General features: G+C 38.8%; 1 protein-coding gene across 4 annotated transcripts; it reads left to right on the top strand.

Moving 5' to 3' along the window:
• Positions 1-151: 151 nt before the first annotated feature.
• On the top strand, positions 152-16,795 carry LOC133525038 (uncharacterized). Of its 4 annotated transcripts, none has more exons than XM_061861243.1 (14): positions 152-564; positions 7,435-7,619; positions 8,689-8,870; positions 9,515-9,998; positions 10,170-10,320; positions 10,749-10,896; positions 11,415-11,523; positions 11,614-11,693; positions 11,941-12,159; positions 12,656-12,870; positions 13,131-13,286; positions 13,678-13,774; positions 13,905-14,025; positions 16,493-16,795. In XM_061861243.1, exons 1-14 carry the CDS (start codon positions 480-482, stop codon positions 16,640-16,642), a joined length of 2,382 nt encoding a protein of 793 aa, XP_061717227.1. In that variant the 5' UTR covers positions 152-479; the 3' UTR covers positions 16,643-16,795. The 4 variants fall into 4 exon arrangements, with proteins under 4 accessions (XP_061717227.1, XP_061717228.1, XP_061717229.1 ...); XM_061861244.1 differs by having other exon boundaries at positions 10,752-10,896; XM_061861245.1 differs by having other exon boundaries at positions 154-564; positions 13,911-14,025.
• Positions 16,796-17,996: the final 1,201 nt, after the last annotated feature.

Below are 17,996 nucleotides of genomic sequence, written 5' to 3' on the forward strand. Positions count from 1 at the left end.
ATTATATAGAGAAAGTGACATTTTAGTTTTTGAAAAATGAAAATATTAATACAAATCTTTTAAGCAAACATTTTAGCAAGAAAAAGATAATTTAAAAACCTGTGAATTAAAGTTTCACTATTGTATTCTAAACATTTGGTGCTTCCTTCACATAACCATAGACAATTTAATTGTTCCTGTGCACTACGCGCGCGATATTCAATTTGATAAACTCGTTGCTTGGCAACGCGATAACAATCCAACTCGCACAGTAGTTTTCGAGCTTTTTTGGTGGTTGGTCGGATTTGATCTTTGATATAATTTTACAAAACATTTATCACACACGTATATTTAGGCCTAGATTTGTATAATAATACTTATTTATATTTTACTCAGCAGCGGCCGCAATTTGATACTAATTTTCTGTGATACTCATTATGTGGCTAATGTGTTATTTTCGGACGCGACAAATCAAATAACAGTGTCGTGAGAGTTAAAACATGTTCGTAGTTAACTTGTTAGTTTCAATATTTAGTTGTTTTGTGTTCTATGTTTTGGCCGAAGAATACGAGAATGATGATAGAAGTAAGTACCCGATGTAAATGTCTTAATTATAGAATTGTGTCGATTAAAATCTAATAACTTAGAGTGGTCAAGAGCATATCTGCCAACATTATTTACGTACTTATAAGTAATAAATATAACCTCATAGAGGGCTCTATTATTAGAACGCACCCTTGTAGCCCTTGGGCACATACATTTTTTATTGCTTTGTACACCTATTTTTCATCGACTACTATCGTTTTATTTCCGTGTTCGAACACATGGAAGCATGATCATTACTTATTACATTAACCAAGTCAACTATAAAAAATAAATAGGTAGCGCCATGCTTTATGAATTATGTATACATAATGCCAAAATTTTGTGTAGATTAAATCATGTTATAGATACCTACATCTATAACATGATCAATTAATCATTCCGAGGCTACACTTGACCGACCAAATTATTTCAATCACGATTCTTTAGTCTGTCAACAGTTTAAGCAACTGTCGCTAGTGTCCTCATTACGCGGGAAACATTTTTTTAATCGATCAAAGGCAAGGGTCATCTCTATACGGTCGGCTGGTTCTAGTATGTCCACATCCGCTGTCCACACAAAGGACGCGCGGACGACCGCGTAAAACCACTGCCATTTATGCAGCCATTATATGCCTTTTTAATGCGATTGTGTGGCGTTATAAAACCTGGTTACTGACAGGATACGTGCTCTTATATTACTGGTTGTCCATCTATGAAGTCTGTAATGGTTTGGTTGGTCCTACTTACACCACGACGCAACCATTAGTGTTCAAGACGATGACCCTACCAGTACAATTTTTTTTATATACCACGACGGTAGCAAACAAGCATACGGCCCGCCTGATGGTAAGCTGTCAGCACAGCCTATGGACGCCTGCAACTCCAGAGGTGTTACATGCGCATTGCCGACACTTTAAAAACCTGTAAGTACACTCCTTTTTTGAAGAAACCCATACTGTAGGCCCTCGGGAAAACCTCGGAAGGGAGCTCATTGCACAGCCGGAGCGTCCGCGGGAAGAAATTCCTCTTGAACCGCACAGTACGCGACCATTTAGGTTCTAAGGTGCGAGGATGAACACCCTGCCGACGGCGAGCGGTGCGGTGATAGAAAGTGGCCGTTGGCATCATGTCAAACAATTCCTTAGAGCACAACCCATTCTACAAGCGATAGAACACACACAAGGAAGCAAAACCTCTCCTTAGAAATGTTCAATACCGCTTGTGAGTGTGGGATCGTCAACGATTCGTACAGCGCGCCTTTGGACTAAGTCGAAGGGTCCAAGCAGGCATGCAGGTGCTCTTGCCCAAAGGTGACAACAATACTCCATATGGGGTCTGACTTGCAATTTATATAGCAGCAGTCTTTGCCCCGGAGTAAAGCTACTAAAGCTATCTGAGATTTAGATTGTATTTTAAGGATGTTATTTAAAACTTTTTTTTTTACTTTAGACTTATTTCCTCATTTAATTATTTTATCATTTCCATGGAGAGGTAGGCCGGTAGGGTGAAGTAAGGTGAACTGAGTCGGTATGGTACGTCTCTGTTATTCTGATAATGAGCGGTATGCAGCCCCCCCGGCTTGACCCTACATGGAAATGGAGCTGCAGACCAGATCTCAACAGATCCCTTTGAGGGGAGTTCGTAAAGCCGTGAGCACCACTTACCCCGTGCAAGTATTAGTATAGGTCATTAGTCATTAACTGTAATCGAGAACCAGCACTTACTAAAAGCAATCCCAGAAAAAAACTTGTATGCCTGTGCTGGCTTTATACAAGTAAACTATCAGGACTTCCGGTCAACACGAGTTGAAACCCAAAATAAATATCGGCCTCTGTAAAGTTCTTTAAGTAGAAATATCATAAAATCACGCTGTCTTGGCGTTCCTCGGACACCAGAAATGGTACTTACATACAACCTGACTGAGAACCACAAAATACACAACAGTCGATCTGACTGTATCACGAAAGTAGCGATGTTTAGTCGTGTTTACGTGTGCGAGGGTATATAACCGGCGACAACATCACGACTGTATCGTGATCATGGCCTTTTTGCGATTGCATCACTAAAGTGTTGAAGGCGATTGCATCACTAAGACGTTGAAGAGGTTGATTCGGTTAAGTTCCTTGGTATAGTACTCGACAAACATCTGAACTGGAAAGAACATATTGAACAAATATGTACTAAACTAAACAGATTTATATTTGCTTTAAAAAGGTTGAGAGATACAGTCTCTGTAGAAGCAGCACTTGCGGCCTACCATGACTATGTATCATCGGTAATAAGGTATGGTTTAATTATTTGGGGAAATGCTGTAGACATAGAACGAATCTTTAAGATACAAAAAAAGTGCATGAGGGTCATTTCAGTCATTTGTAAGCGTAAACATGATGATAGTTGTGTTCCGCTATTTAAAAAATTGCACATACTCCCAATGCCATGTTTGTACATTAAATTTTTTTGCATATTCGTGAAAACCCACCAATATTTTTTCATACAGAGAAACGAGATCACTCAAAGGCAGACCCGTCAAAAAACTATGTCTCGTATGCATAAACCAGTTTCTAATAAGGCCATGTACGAAAGAAACGTATACAACATGTGCATAAAGATTTTAACCATTTCCCAGAGCATTTAAAGCTGTTGCAAGATAATGAGTTTAGTCGTAAATTAACAAACTGGCTGCTTGACAAATGTTTTTATAGCATTAAAAAATATTTAGAATTTAATGAGTAACGACAAATTCCGTAGTATGTATCAATAATATTGACATAATAATTGTTTTCAACTATGCAAATTTTTCTAATTATTTTCAAATTCATATATATATATATATATATATATATATATATATATATATATTATATGTATATATATTTTCTCTTGATTTTTAATGATTATTTTTATTATTCTATGGCGACTGACTGACTTTTTTCCTACTTTTTTCCTAATTTTTCTAATTCTCTAACTATTTATGCTAATGTCTTAATTTCAATTTTGTTATTTTTCAATGCTTAGATTTGACACATTATATTTGCACGCTTGCTTGCAAGCAAAATACACATTGTACCTGAATAGTCCTAACACCTTATGTTACTGTATTTTTGCAAATAAATAAATGATTGATTGATTGAAAGAATCGCTGCAAAAATGTCGCCGTGTGCGACCTGCCTTAGGGCCAACACACATACCCACAATACGACGTCGTAACGTGGGTATGTGTGTTGGCTCCGCCATACGAAGCCGTAACGTTGCACGACGCCGCAACGTGAGACGACGTCGTATCGTGGTTATGTTTGTTGACCCTTAGAGGTTTACCGACTGCGCCAATAAGCACGAATAAGAGCACGAATAAGCACGAGCAAGCGAAAGATCCCATAATTGTACCACGAGCGAGCGTAGCGAGTTACCGTTATCGTTATCACATAAATTAAATAAATTTCATGCAGTGTCTATTACCGGTAGGTACCTGTTTGTAATTATACCAGTGATATCGACCATAGACCGATTTAAATGCGATTGAATGCATGTAATACTTTCATACAAAGCCAGAAAGTCAATACGATATACTAATTTTAAAATTAGAACCGCAACAGATTCGTGACCACTGCTATAAAACGATGCCTCCTGCGCTTCGCTCATAATCTTGCCCCAGTTTAGACAGGGGGGGTTACGGCGAACATCGAAATTCTAATATCTGTCCGCATCTTTACCGAACCTTTCTGTTTTTATTAGTCCTTTTGGACAGGCTAAGACCATATGCCATACTGCCTTCTTCGGTAAGATAAAATTTCATAAATCCTTAACAATTAAAAAGTTTTTCTTCTTTTATCCATAGCTAAGTCAAATCCAATAAGCATGTCTTCAATAGTTTTCTTTACATTGTCCAGTCCAATGATAAGTCTTCAGCATAATAAATTTATCAGTTACCAGGGTTAAGTATCGCATTTTGGTTTTATCCCAATTTCTGTCGATCACGCTTCATTCTGGCAAAAAGAACCTAATTCTCTGGTGCTAGTGAATAAGAGTACCTAAGTCTTGGGCAGCGCAGGTGTAAAAGGAAAGGGTGTAAGTTCCACGTAAAACTTATGCCCTTACCCTTATTTTATACCTAAGCTGCGCGATACTTGTACCCATTTTCACTAAAAATTATGTTGTAAGGCAGAAGAGCGAAGAAATGTACTAAGGAATTCTCATGTGCTCGTAGTATTCTGGCTTCCTAAGACCCAGATACAATTGTTTTGTTTTTGATTTTGGAACCCTTAAGTTACACACTAAAAGTTCAGAATAGATTGTGAGAAATGTACGAGGGGTCTAGGTGCAATTCGCAGAAATGTAATTTTTTTTTATAGTAACGCCAATGTGTTTGGGGCAGGAAGGAAAGATGTTCTGGCGCATTGCCACGTTCCCTATAAATACATAACTCACGTTAAATTATTTTTTAACAAGCAGAAACGCCTGCGAACGATGCTATTAAGCTTTTTAGAATAAATTTAAAAGTGAAAAAATTACTACCTTAAGTGAGACCTGAACTCAAGACCTCTGGATCGATGCTCCATCCAAGGCAGTAATTTTTCCACTTTTAAATTTATTCTAAAAAGCTAAACTCATATTAGTTTGTCAAATTATTATATCATTTTAAATGTAGGTATGTAGATATACTCCGTTATTATCGTTATCATATATTAAAAGCCCACAGCTCTTGTAGAGTAACCCCCATTCGCCCTGCTTCCCGCTTGTACGTATTTAGATGCAGCCCAAAGCATATCAATTCACAATACATACCTACTAGTACAATAGGTAATATAATTTGTACTCTAGGTACTTACGACAAGAGTTACCTAGAGACAATAGCTCTATTCAAAAATCCTAAACCCTTGTGTCAACTAAGTAAAGACTTTCAAATATCTCCGGATTTAGATGTACCTATTTAGGTACAAGAAAGCAATCTAGAAACTGGTTGTGGGTGCGTTCTGTTTCCAGTATATTATTATAGTATACTCGTATACTTTCTTATACGTATTTACTGAGGATTTAAGTACTTAGATAGAGCTTATCTATGTTTCTTGGTAAGATTCATCAAAAGGCCTTCCTTAGGCTTTCTTTGGTCCAAAAATGGCCTCCAAACTCTACGTTTACCTGCTAAAACAGCAATGGAATTTATATTCGGTATCAATATCGTGGCATCGTCGAGGAAATGCGTTTCTTTTCTATATAAAGCGGGGGATGTCACGGACTGGTGCAAAAGTATTTTCCTGGCAGCTTGGCTCAAGGGATAGAAAAACCGCGGGCTCTTCAGTATCGTCCAATTTTCAATAACTATGTCAGACAAAAGAGCGCGTATTCCGTCCCTTATAGGTAATCTAATCTTAAAAGAGAATAGTATTTTTCACAACACCTATTTAAATTCTCAAATTAGAGCTGTAAATGCTGAAACAATCGGTCGTCTGTATCTATCCCAGATGCAACATGATTACATGGCAGCTTATACACTTGTACTTACGTAAGTATATCTACCTAATTATGTAATATATCGGATAATAAACAAAACTACGTAGGTACCTTGCATATGTATTTGATCAATAAGTATACGTCGGGGTTTTTGGTGCGGAAAAAAAATTATGAGGAGGCAAACGAGCAAACGGGTGACCTGATGGTAAGTGATTACCGCCGCCCACGGACACCTGCAACACCCGAGGGGCGGCGAGGGCTTTGTGCAGTTGTGCGGTATACAGCATAACAGAAAAGATGGTTCTTTAAAAAAAACATTTGGTCAGGATCCCTATTATTCACAGGAGTTACGCAACAAGAATATTTTAAATCAACAACCCGCTATATCCATCGGCTTGCACCACACAGTATCCTGCTCAGCCGAAGTTATTTCAGTCAATAAAGCCTACAGTACGTCACGCGATGCATTCATGCGGTTAGCCTGTCATCGACGTTCGCTTGTTATGATATTGAGTAATGAGGATTAAGTTATTATACCAATCGCTGTAGAACCTAACTGCGATTAGCCAGCCCTAGAACACGACTACAAACTAGAACAGAATACCAAGTAGGTACAGTTCAGTTTACAAGCCTATAAAGACAATAAGGTTGTGTGGCTAGATTTTTGGAACGATGGCTTGTTAAGATGTTTGTGAACTCGACCGTACATAACTTTCCTTATTCAAGTTGGTTGATACTTTATGGATTGGCTGCTTGTACTAAACTGTGTGGAACTGTAACAAAATTTATTAACAATTTTGTTGTAAGGGAAAATAATACGAATAATAGTAATAGTTCTTTACTGAGTTATGTTGATCGCTCTGTGGCCCTCACAATTTACAATAGGCGAGCTAAAATACTGCATTATTGTAAATGGGCCACGATTGCTCTGCAAACCGTTTCATAGTAAGTATATGGGCAGAATTCTAATATGTGATAGCGGTGTACAAGGCTAATTAAATCGTCACTATAAAAAGTTCACAAACATGACGCTTTAGGCCCTTCGCCGACTTGAGCACACGGAGTGAGTGAGTGTATACATATTGAACTTGGCTTGACACGCTGCCGCCTGTCTAGATACACCATCGTGGATAAAATCCGAAACGCGCGTCTGCGTTAGCGCGTTGCTCAAGTGCTCATACCTGGGTATGTATTTGCACATTTTCTTATCAATTAATGAAACTACTACTAACTACTTTGTATGAGTTCTAAATTTCCTGCTACCTAAAGGTTGTCTGGAAGAGATCGCTTTTCAGCGATAAGACCGCCTGTTGTTACCTGGTTCTATTTTCCTTTAAAATTTATTTGTAGTTTTACATGTATGTAAAATGTATAATTGTTGGTGCAATAAAGAATATTTACTTTCGCTTTTCCTATTACCAGTGTATCTCCTGGTATCCCCGGATCAGCACGAGCGCACGCCGCGCCTCGAAGATTTCTTCTGGACAGGGTCAGGAGATGGGCCGCCTCCTCCGGACTCTCCCCTACCGGAGCCTTCACAGCCCACACCAATTGTGCACACAACTACAGTTCTTGCCACTGTGTACCTGGATTCGTTTCCACCACAGGTATTTTGTCTCCCTACTTAAAGTTTTTCAGTCGTGAGGTTCGATAGATTCGGAAGCTGAGGAAGTGGATTGCGTGAGGGGCAAAGAAAAAACAGTAGATTATTTTCTTTTTTCTGTAGGTCAAATGTTTGGTTTTCTCGGAACTCGCGCGCTTCTCTCGTCTCCTATTCCACATCCCGTCCTCCCCCAGATTTAGAGCTGCACAACATACTTAGCGACAGAAGTCACTTTGATTCACAATTTTTTAAGTAATGAACACACACCTCCGAGGAGTAAGTGCTTCTAGTTTTCAAGTAAACATGAGAGAAATATTAATGTAAGTGCAATTAGTTCTTTGGCTCTGATTGGAGTGCAATATGGGTAATATTGTCCACTATGTGTAAGTATTTAGACTTTCCCAAATGCACTTTTAGGCAATAGGGTTGTTTCCATCTACAAATCTTAGGGCAGAATTGTTACCCAATAAATTCTTTTGGATTTTATGAACATGTTAAATTACTTTTAGGGGACCTGTAATGACCATATTTTTGTAAATATTGAATTTAAAATATCTTTTGGCACACGTCGCGTGACCAAACTAGAAACGTCATTGAAGATTCTGATGACGTCACAACTCTCGGATTGACACTGTTGACAGTTAGGCGATAAACAACAAATGACAAATGTCAGTTAACAGTTCGTATCTTCTACGTGTGTATGTAGTTATGTGTCAAACCGTAAACTGTGACGTCACACAATTTTCAAAGAGCGTTTTGGGCGCCAAAGCATCTGTCAAAATATATTTTGTTAATTTAATATATTTAAAGCCGTTTTTAGTATAAAAGTTGAATTTTAGGGCAACTTTTAGTTAATATAGAACGTAATACAAGCGTTTCAAAAAATTGGAAACAACCCTATTAAAGCATTTCCCACTGTTCTTAGTGCCCATCCTGTATTGCCCATGTCCATTGGATAAAACTCACTCTTACACATTAAAATTCATAGGAGATAGAGCCTCAAGGATTTTAGACAAAAAAAAAACTAGTTCTGAGCATATAATATGCATGGTTAAATACAATTTAAAATACAGGCGGTAACCGACAAAACAACAGGAGAATGTGTTCTTAATTGCGGAGAGCCAGTTCCTCCAGGCAGTTTGGAGCCAGAGATACCAGAGGATCGACGCTATTGGCTGTTGACTGTCATACAAGGATCCACCCCTGACAGTCTGCAGTTGAGGCTGGCTAGGCTATATCAAAAGGCCTTTCTAAGGTAGGTAAATATAATGTTCATTTAATTAAAACAACCTTAACGTGTTTTTCGCGTATATTTTTAGAAATTCACGCTTATACAATATATGTAGAAGTGCCTTTGGATAATTCAGAAGAAGTATTTTAAGCGTAGTATTTATTAGTACCTCTTTCAATCTATTGAATACTAACTTTTGCCTGCGACTCCGTCTGCGTGGAATTAGTAATTTGGTTAGTTTATGTAGCTTCGTAACATGTTTGTGACTGTCACGAATAATATCTCAACTCATCTCGCTCGGCTGTTCGGCTCGGCTCGGCCATGTATGGCAAAATGATTTTTCAGTCATAATTTGTTTCCCTCGATCTTTATGTGTTTAACAGTTATTTTGCTATTAGAGGCGGAGACAAATCCAACAAATCGAAAACCATGAAAATCGGTCCAGCCGTTCTCGAGTTTTAAGTGTTGTAACAGACCTCATCTTAAAATTTATTTGATTTCCCTTTTTTCTAACAACGCATGACGACCCTGCCGGGCTATCGGATTTTATTTGGAGTTAGTTAAAACGAAAAAAAACATATCAAACCTGCCTGCCTGCGTAGCCACGCGGTTGTAATTTAGTAAATAAAATGACGAAACTAAGTATATGTATCTTTGAAATATTTCAGACAACAAGAACGCCATCTAGGAATCATCAAGTCTTTAGACGCTCCGCAAACGAGAAAGAAACACGAAGTGCATTCATTTGTAGTTAACAAAGACGAAAATCATCAAATCGCTGCTTCCAACACCCCCCTAAGATACCTCGATAGTTCTATGATAGTTCCTTCCATGACTGAAATTGTGCAGCCAACAAAAATAATAGATTATTCTAAAATAGACATCCCTATTGAAAAAGAAAACCTTAACTTAAAAGAGGATATAAAAGTAACCAGGCTTGCCGACGTTGAATCATGGATCTTCGTTCCTCCTACAGTAGTAGTAAGGAAGAGAGAAGTGTCAGACCAAGAAGAAGGAGAAAGTGAAAAGGGAGAATTGATAGATATCCCTTTAGAAGAAGACAATAGCAATGAGACGATGTTGTTCAAAAGAGAGATTATAAAACCGGAACAGCAACCACCCGTGCAAGTCCACATCCAGAATATAACTGAGGTAAAATTATTTTTGTCATTTTGATGAAATTAATGATAAGATAGACAGCAAATTTTGAGAAAAAAATCTTGATCTACTTGGGCAGAATGGAAATTCTCCCAAAATCTCTGAAAGTAGTCAATTAGACGGAGATAAATTTTCCATCTCCGCTCCTTATCTTTGAATTTTCAGTTCACAGAAACCGGCAGCGTGCAAATCGTTTATGTGGTGCTTGTGGGCGGCAGGGCAGTGCCAGCAGCAGTAGCTGCTAGAGACATGAGGCTCGTACGAGATGCAGAGGTGGCCAGAGAGCTGGGAGCGGTCGTCACTACTAAAGCTGAGCGTGAGTATAGATCAACTAAAACACTGTTTATTCGTTAGTTATCAACTTGAATACTGAAAAATTTAATTCTCTCGTCATTTGAATCAGTACACACTGAATTCGAACGTAATTTCCATGATTTCCAACCTTTTTTAAGTCCTTTTAGATATGGATTTCTTTGGACACATAAAGCAAATTAACACTTTTAGGACCTTGATCAGCCAAATCAACTTATATAGCTCTTTGATTTTCCTAAAAGTAGTAGTTCTACTGTCTTTGGTTCTTGTCTTCAAAATGTTGCCGATCCTTGGTAGAACAAAAACGTCGGTGACTTTGGTCCTGAATTTTTTGGCTAATCTAAATATACGTATGTACAGCACCTATGTATTATACCTGTGCATTCCGTAGTTTAGTAAAACTTACGTAAACTACAACTCAAGCCATTTCAGCAGCGTACCTGAAGGCGGCCGAGGGTCTGGAAGGCGAAGCAGCAGTCAGCGGTATCCACGGGACGGAGCTTTGGGCACTGGCCGTGGGAGCCACTATAGCAATTCTGCTATTGTTGGTGCTGTTTGTGCTGCTGTGTTTGGCTCAGAGGTGAGATTTCCTGTTTATTTAGATACTAAATACCTATCGTGGCAAACCCAAAAGACTTATTACAGTACATATGGGGCTACTTTATAGCACTAGTGCGAGAAGTAGCATATTATGTTACTGTGTCGAACATTTAAAGGGCCATATGTACTGTAAAACGTTGTACGATACATGTGCGAATAGGTAATTCGCAACTCGTGTCGATTTAAAACACTCCCTTCGGTCGTGTTTTAATTTATCGCCACTCGTTTCGAATTTCCTATTTTTCGCACTTGTATCGTAATGTACTATTTTATACACCTATAATTCGACCACTTCTGTCCACCTCGCTATACCGTGACCTTATCGTAGGTTAAGCTAAGTAGATGTTACTTGTTAGTAGGTAGGTGCATCATGTCATACAAGCCTGACAAAACTATTTATATTTATTGTTCGTATCACCTGAGAATATTTGTATCAGAAGAAATGCATATTGGATAGGTATTTTCTTGATTTATATATATTCATTGTTTATTTTTTAGGCGAAAAGCAATAAAATCGGCAGCCTCCCTCCGAGCATACAGAAATGAGATGTTAAGGGAGGCGGAAAGGAATCAGTTGAAGCAGATTCATGAAGAAAAAGATGGCAAGGTAAGCATCACTATCGTCAGCTAATTCAAACTTCTGAGAGGAAAGTAGTTATGTAATCTTTTTGATCTATCACTTTTTTATATTTTTCAGTTGATAAGCGTAGTCTCTCCTAGCAGAACAAGACCTAGTAGCACGTTGCTACCCATTTACAGAGCGGCAAGTGCTTCGAGGTGAGTTTCTGTTTATTTACTTAGATATTCTACCAACCAAATTTCACATTTTTTTTTGTATAGACTTGCCTTTGGCTTTGATTCATAGGTACTTCTATGTTAGGTTATCTGATTCATGCACAGAAGCCAGATCATTTGGTAATCCTGGATAAGATCAAAATCGACGGTCAGAGTTTGTTCCTGTAACATTTTTGAAAGGAAACGTCGCATTTACTGGTCAATCGCTAATCATTTTAATTTCCAACAGTTCATCAACGACATCTTCCGGAATATCCGAAGACGTAGCAACCGTACGTCGTAGACAAAAGAAGCCTCATGCGTTGAGAATGCCGCAGAAGAAACGAGTTGGGACTACAGATAGTTTGCTAGAAGCGGCCGGCTTGGACAGTTCAGATAGTGGGCAACCCTCAGCTCCACAGACACCGACGTCCTATCTGTCGATGCCTTCAGTAAACTCCTTCCCTAGGTAAGTGCCTCTAGCATTGTTCAGGCCTCCTCACCTGTTTTAGGAATATCAAATCCGGTGTTAGGTTAGGTTAGTTGGTGGCTGTAGGTGTTGGAGGCTGAGGCTGAAACCCCACGCTTTGAGGATACCACAAGAGAAACGAGATGGAACTACGGACAGTTTACTAGAAGCGGCCGGCTTGCCCAGTTCAGATAGTGCGAAACGCAACTTCAGCTCCACAGACGCCGACGCCCTATTTGTCGATACTTTCAGTTAAGTCGTTCCAAAATGCAGCAATGAATAGGAAATGCACGAAGAAAATACACAAAAATTACACACTGCTTTTAGGAGTATCGGATTCGATGTTAATAGACAGACAGATGCCACATGAGAGAGTTGGGATTACAGATAGTTTGCTAAAAAAGCAAAGTAAACACCTGCTTACTTTGCTTTTAATCCGGCACCGGGGCATTCTTGTTTTTTTAAATATATATTAACAACCTAAAATCTTTTCCAGAGGAAACGTAGTGGAACCCCTCTCTCGTATACTCGAGCCAGTATCAGTCCGTCACCTCGACATCGACTCACCAATAACTAGCCCAAAGAGAGCTGCCGATGCTGTGCCTCGCCGCCAGATGGCATCGCAGTTGGTCCGGCTGGGGAGCATAGACAAGGACCCAGGAGTTATTGGGCCTTTGGTGTGGGACCTTCACTGCCAGAGGATTAAAGATGGTATGAAAAAATAATAATTTCAGCTGCCATACAATCTCCCACGCATCTTCATAACGATTACTTGTGAGCTTTCGGGTCGTGGTTGTTAACCGTCAAAAATCACCTGGGTCTGACCTAATAGATCTCTACTTCTTTGCCTAAATATTTCAAATTAAATGGAAATACTAGCAGCTAATTTCATAGGTGGTCAATCAACTGTATCGAAGATTATGCCTATTTTTAGCTATAAGGAATCATCTGACAGGTTTTACTTTTCACAGCATCGAAACCGCCAAGCCCAGCTAAGTCTGCCACTCCCCGGAAAGATTCTCGCATGCGACAGAGATTCAATGAGCTTATGGATGATGCCTTCACACTCTTCGGCAGTGCGGGCTCATCCAACTCCCAGGAAACCTATATTGTCGAGAAGAAGAAAGGTAAGATCTTCGTCCAGCCAAGGCCGCCTCGCTACGCAGATTCTCGAATGCGACAGAGATCTAACGAGCTAATAAACAAACACCCTCGAAACCTATTGTCGAGAAGAAAGATAAAGTATTAGCTGAAAGGCGTTAACGCTGACGGACATAATTTCAAAGAGGCCAAGGATCTACACAATCTCTGATCGTATGGTGGGCAAAATGTAACAGAACCCTGCGTTTTTTAATCGATCATTAGTCCATGTTGCTAGAGGTTCTCCCGTTCGCGAACGTCTTTCAGTCAGTGGCCGTCGGTTCTGCGAGAAATATATATGTTACGTTCGCACAAAATGTACGAAGGCACGAAGTATAGACTTTGAATTGTACTAAAAGTGTGCATTTCGGTTTTCAGAAGGAGATATCGCTCAGGCGCGAAACGACAACGTTCGCCTACCTGGTTCTCCATACACAGCCTTAGACACCGTGCGGGGCCGTTCTGCTGGTGCTAGGTAAGTTCCATACAGCCTCGTACCTGCTGCTCGCTCGCAATTGTGATTTTTGGTGTTAATTTAGATGTGTGTTTACTGTTTATATTCCTTCGGAAACTTGTTGAATATTAACTGTAGCCAAATGTTTGAGTTCCAGCCGCGGCAGCACAGCGGCGACCATAGAAGCGCACGAGGCGCGGCCGCGGACATCGCTGGTGCGCGCCGCCGAGCGCAGGGCTCCGGCGCGGGCGTGGGGGCCTACTCCGCCACATGTAAACGTCTAACAGACGGCCGTACCGGACCGCGACCTTGGTCCGGTCAGCTTATATCTCGCTTTCACTCATAGACGCGTTAATGTACGTACGGCAAATCACCTTCCACTCGATCGAACTGGCCCAGGTCGTGGTCCGATACGTCAGTCCGTTAGTGCTTTAACGGGGTGCACTACATTTTTTATAATTACTTTTCATATTATTTAAAATAATGTAATAAAAGGCATACTTCTATATTACTTGATATCTGTAATGTTATTTTTGTTATAAATACTTACATTTCGTCGTAATTTACACTACCATTGATTATTACATACTCTAACTAAAACATGTTGCTCTAACTAGTGACTTGACATCATTATTTTTGGCCTTAATAAAAATAAAGGATTCTAGAGAGGTGGGTTAGGTTAGATTAGGTTAAAACTGCGACCCCGCATAAAAAAAATAGTATGTACAGTAACTGTGTCATCATGATAGTTCAAATTAGATTTAGATAAAAAAAAAGCGGCCAAGTGCGAGTCGGACTCGCCCATGAAGGGTTCCGTACCATTTATGCCGTATTAAAAAAACTACTTACTAGATCTGGTTCAAACCAATTTTCGTTGGAAGTTTGCATGGTAATGTATATCATATAATTTTCTTAGATTTTTCATTCCGTTATTTTAGAAGTTACAGGGGGGGACACACTTTTTTTCACTTTGGAAGTGTCTCTCGCGCAAACTATTCAGTTTAGAAAAAAATGATATTAGAAACCTAAATATCATTTTTGAAGACCTATCCTTAAATAATCCCACACGTATGGGTTTGATGAAAAAAAAATTTTTTTTTTAATTTTTATGACGTATTAAAAAAAAACTACTTACTAGATCTCGTTCGAACCAATTTTCGGTGGAAGTTTGCATGGCAATGTATATCATATATTTTTTTTAGATTTTTCATTCTGTTATTTTAGAAGTTACGGGGGGGGGACACACTTTTTACCACTTTGGAAGTGTCTCTCGCGCAAACTATTCAGTTTAGAAAAAAATGATATTAGAAACCTCAATATCATTTTTAAAGACCTATCCATAGATACCCCACACGTATGGGTTTGATGAAAAAAGATTTTTTGAGTTTCAGTTCTAAGTATGGGGAACCCCCAAAATTTATTGTTTTTTTTTCTATCTTTGTGTAAACATCATAATGCGGTTCATAGAATACATCTACTTACCAAGTTTGAACAGTATAGCTTTTATAGTTTCGGAAAAAAGTGGCTGTGACAGAATCGGACAGACAGACGGACATGACGAATCTATAAGGGTTCCGTTTTTTGCCATTTGGCTACGGAACCCTAAAAATTGCTAAAAGATTAGATTAAATCAAAATATAGGTAACAAAAGCCACGTATAATGAAAATTACATTATAATATAGTAATATATGATATATCAAATGGCATTATGACAAGTGTGTGATAGTTTTATTAAAATTATAATAAACATCACACAACGGCTTTAATGTTTAATATTTAATGATCTCTTGCACAAAAACCTACTTTGATTATGATTAGTTATCGACACAGAAAATGTCATTTAATGACGTTGGTTAGTTAAGTTGGGGTACCTACCTACTTACTGTACATCCGTGGGGCCGGTTGAACCCAAACCGTCTGTCAACATAGTCCGTCAACCCTTTGACCGCCAAAGACGTCCACAGACGGGTACGGTAACAGTGTAATATTAACTTTCGTGCATTCCGATAATGTTATATAATAATAGGCGTGGCGTTCAAGGGTTAAAATATTTTCATATGCAATGTTAAACAGTTGTTTATGAGATGGCAGATATCGCTGCCATATATATTTTTTATGATAGAGGAGGCAAACGACCAGATGGATCACCTGATGGTAAGCGACCACCGCCGCCCTGCTACACCAGAGGGGTTGTAAATGCGTTGCCAAAGTTCACGAGCGCCCACCAGGTGGATTCCCGGCAGTGAATGTGTTAAGAGGCTGTCAATACCTAAAGCGCGCACACTGTCTATTTGTATCGGAGTAAATGAGATAGCACTGTCGCATTTTACTGGGCCTGGGCAAGGGAATTATAAGAAAAATATTTAAATAAAAAAAGTGGATTATTAGTGTAATATTTTACTCAACAGCGGTTTAGATATAAATGTTTTGAAATTGTGATTTTAATTGCAGACCCATAAGTCAAAACAATAAAGACATAGAACCGTTTAATTGTGATTTTAAGACCAATCTTTGCAATTATTTTCTATCGAGCCGATTTCGTTAAATCATGTATCGAGTACAACCACGGTCTTTGAAATATAATTAATATGAACATATATTTTTCTTACTTGACTAAAACAAATAGTCTTTCTTAAAAAAACTGTTTAAGTAACATCAATTTCAAGGACATTGGGTGTTGACAGCCACTTAAGATGGGAATACGCTCTTTCCATGTTTATGGTTATTTCATGTTACAGTCCTTAACCCGCCTTCCGCCGGCGCCCGCAGTGAGCCCGGCGCTGGTGCTGGCGCGGCCGCGCCTGCCCGCCGCCGACCCCGCGCTGCCGCTCATATCCGCCATCAAGACGGAAATACAACGCGTGCGAGACCAGCACAAACCTGACTGAATTGTTATTGGAGATTCTATAGCATGGACGAATAATACAAGATAATGCTGATAATGTCTACACAAAATTGCGTTTCTCCTATGTTCAGCGCCATCTCGTGAACGAGAGTTTATAACTTTGACCAGAGGTATTTTGCGTTAGTGACGCCATTCTGACAATAACTAAATATTGAAGGTATGGAAGGTAAAGGTAAGGAATGAAATCTCCATGTACCAAAAAGTGTCCGTCGAAAAACCTTAAATAGGAGGCGCTACAATACCTAGAATATTTGAAAAAAAAAATCACTCCGTCAATAACCCCTACGTTCTTTGCTACTCTGGAGAGTTTTGGAACTATTATTTATATGTGATAGCTGTACACTTTTGCTTACGGAATGTGGAGATAAGGAACGAAATCTCCATATATCAAAAACTGTCATGAAAAAACTTTAAATAGGTGGCCCTAGAATACCTAGAGTACTTGAACAAAAAACTCAAATCATAGACAGCGCACTTCACTCCGTCAATAACGCCTAGGTTCTTAGCTACTCGGGAGAGATTTGGAACTATTATTTATAGCTGACAGCTGGACACTTTTGCAATAGTTCTACCATAAGAGATGCCACTCCTCTTAATCCACACTCCATACTTTTGCTACAGTTCTGCCTATAGATTTCATTCCTTACCTCTACCTTCCATAATTGAAGGAATGCAATTTGTATTGACATTGTCAGTCTTCTTGTTTTATTTATTAGTTAAAGTTACATATTCAAACCGAAACTATCGAGGGTTCGAAAATACGACGAAACGTGCCGAAAAAAGATAAGCACTGCCTTTTGCCCTTTGTCTCGTCATAAAAGTCTGTCAAATATAACAAATGGTTGATAATCGTTTGTCCCTATCCGTCATTTTGACATTCCTGTTTGTTAGAGAGGGACAAAATTTAACAAGATAAGTGTTATTTTAAACGTCACTTCTATGAAATTATGACGTTTACTGAACACTTGCACAGGCTGGGCGATCAAAACCGCTGAAGGATATAAAAATCTGTAAGAATAAAGTTTGTAAGTCTCTTAACCATATTAAGTTTTTTTTGAGTATTGAAATCATTGTAAAATAAATAGTTTAAATTAACATGAAATGCAATGGTAAATAGTTTTAAAATCAGTTAAATATACCTGTATGCTTGTTACTTTTAGTATACAAGTAATATTTAAGTTTTTTATAGTGGCCGAATGTTAGTCTAAGTAAGAAATATAATTTACAGTACATATGGTGCTACTTTAGCGCACTAGTGTGATAATTAGCATATTGCGTTACTATGTCGAACATTTAAAGGGCCATATGTACTGTAAAACTTTGTACGATACATGTGC

Source organism: Cydia pomonella, chromosome 14 (genome assembly GCF_033807575.1).
Source record: "Cydia pomonella isolate Wapato2018A chromosome 14, ilCydPomo1, whole genome shotgun sequence".
In the NCBI taxonomy this organism is placed as follows: Eukaryota; Metazoa; Arthropoda; class Insecta; order Lepidoptera; family Tortricidae; genus Cydia; species Cydia pomonella.

Bases quoted from the DNA above. Each gene is read 5' to 3' on its own strand.
- LOC133525038 (XM_061861243.1), top strand. From the start codon at position 480: ATGTTCGTAGTTAACTTGTTAGTTTCAATATTTAGTTGTTTTGTGTTC. The intron at 8,871-9,514 runs GTAGGTAAATAT...GAAATATTTCAG, and splicing joins TATCAAAAGGCCTTTCTAAG to ACAACAAGAACGCCATCTAG. The intron at 11,694-11,940 runs GTGAGTTTCTGT...AATTTCCAACAG, and splicing joins AGAGCGGCAAGTGCTTCGAG to TTCATCAACGACATCTTCCG.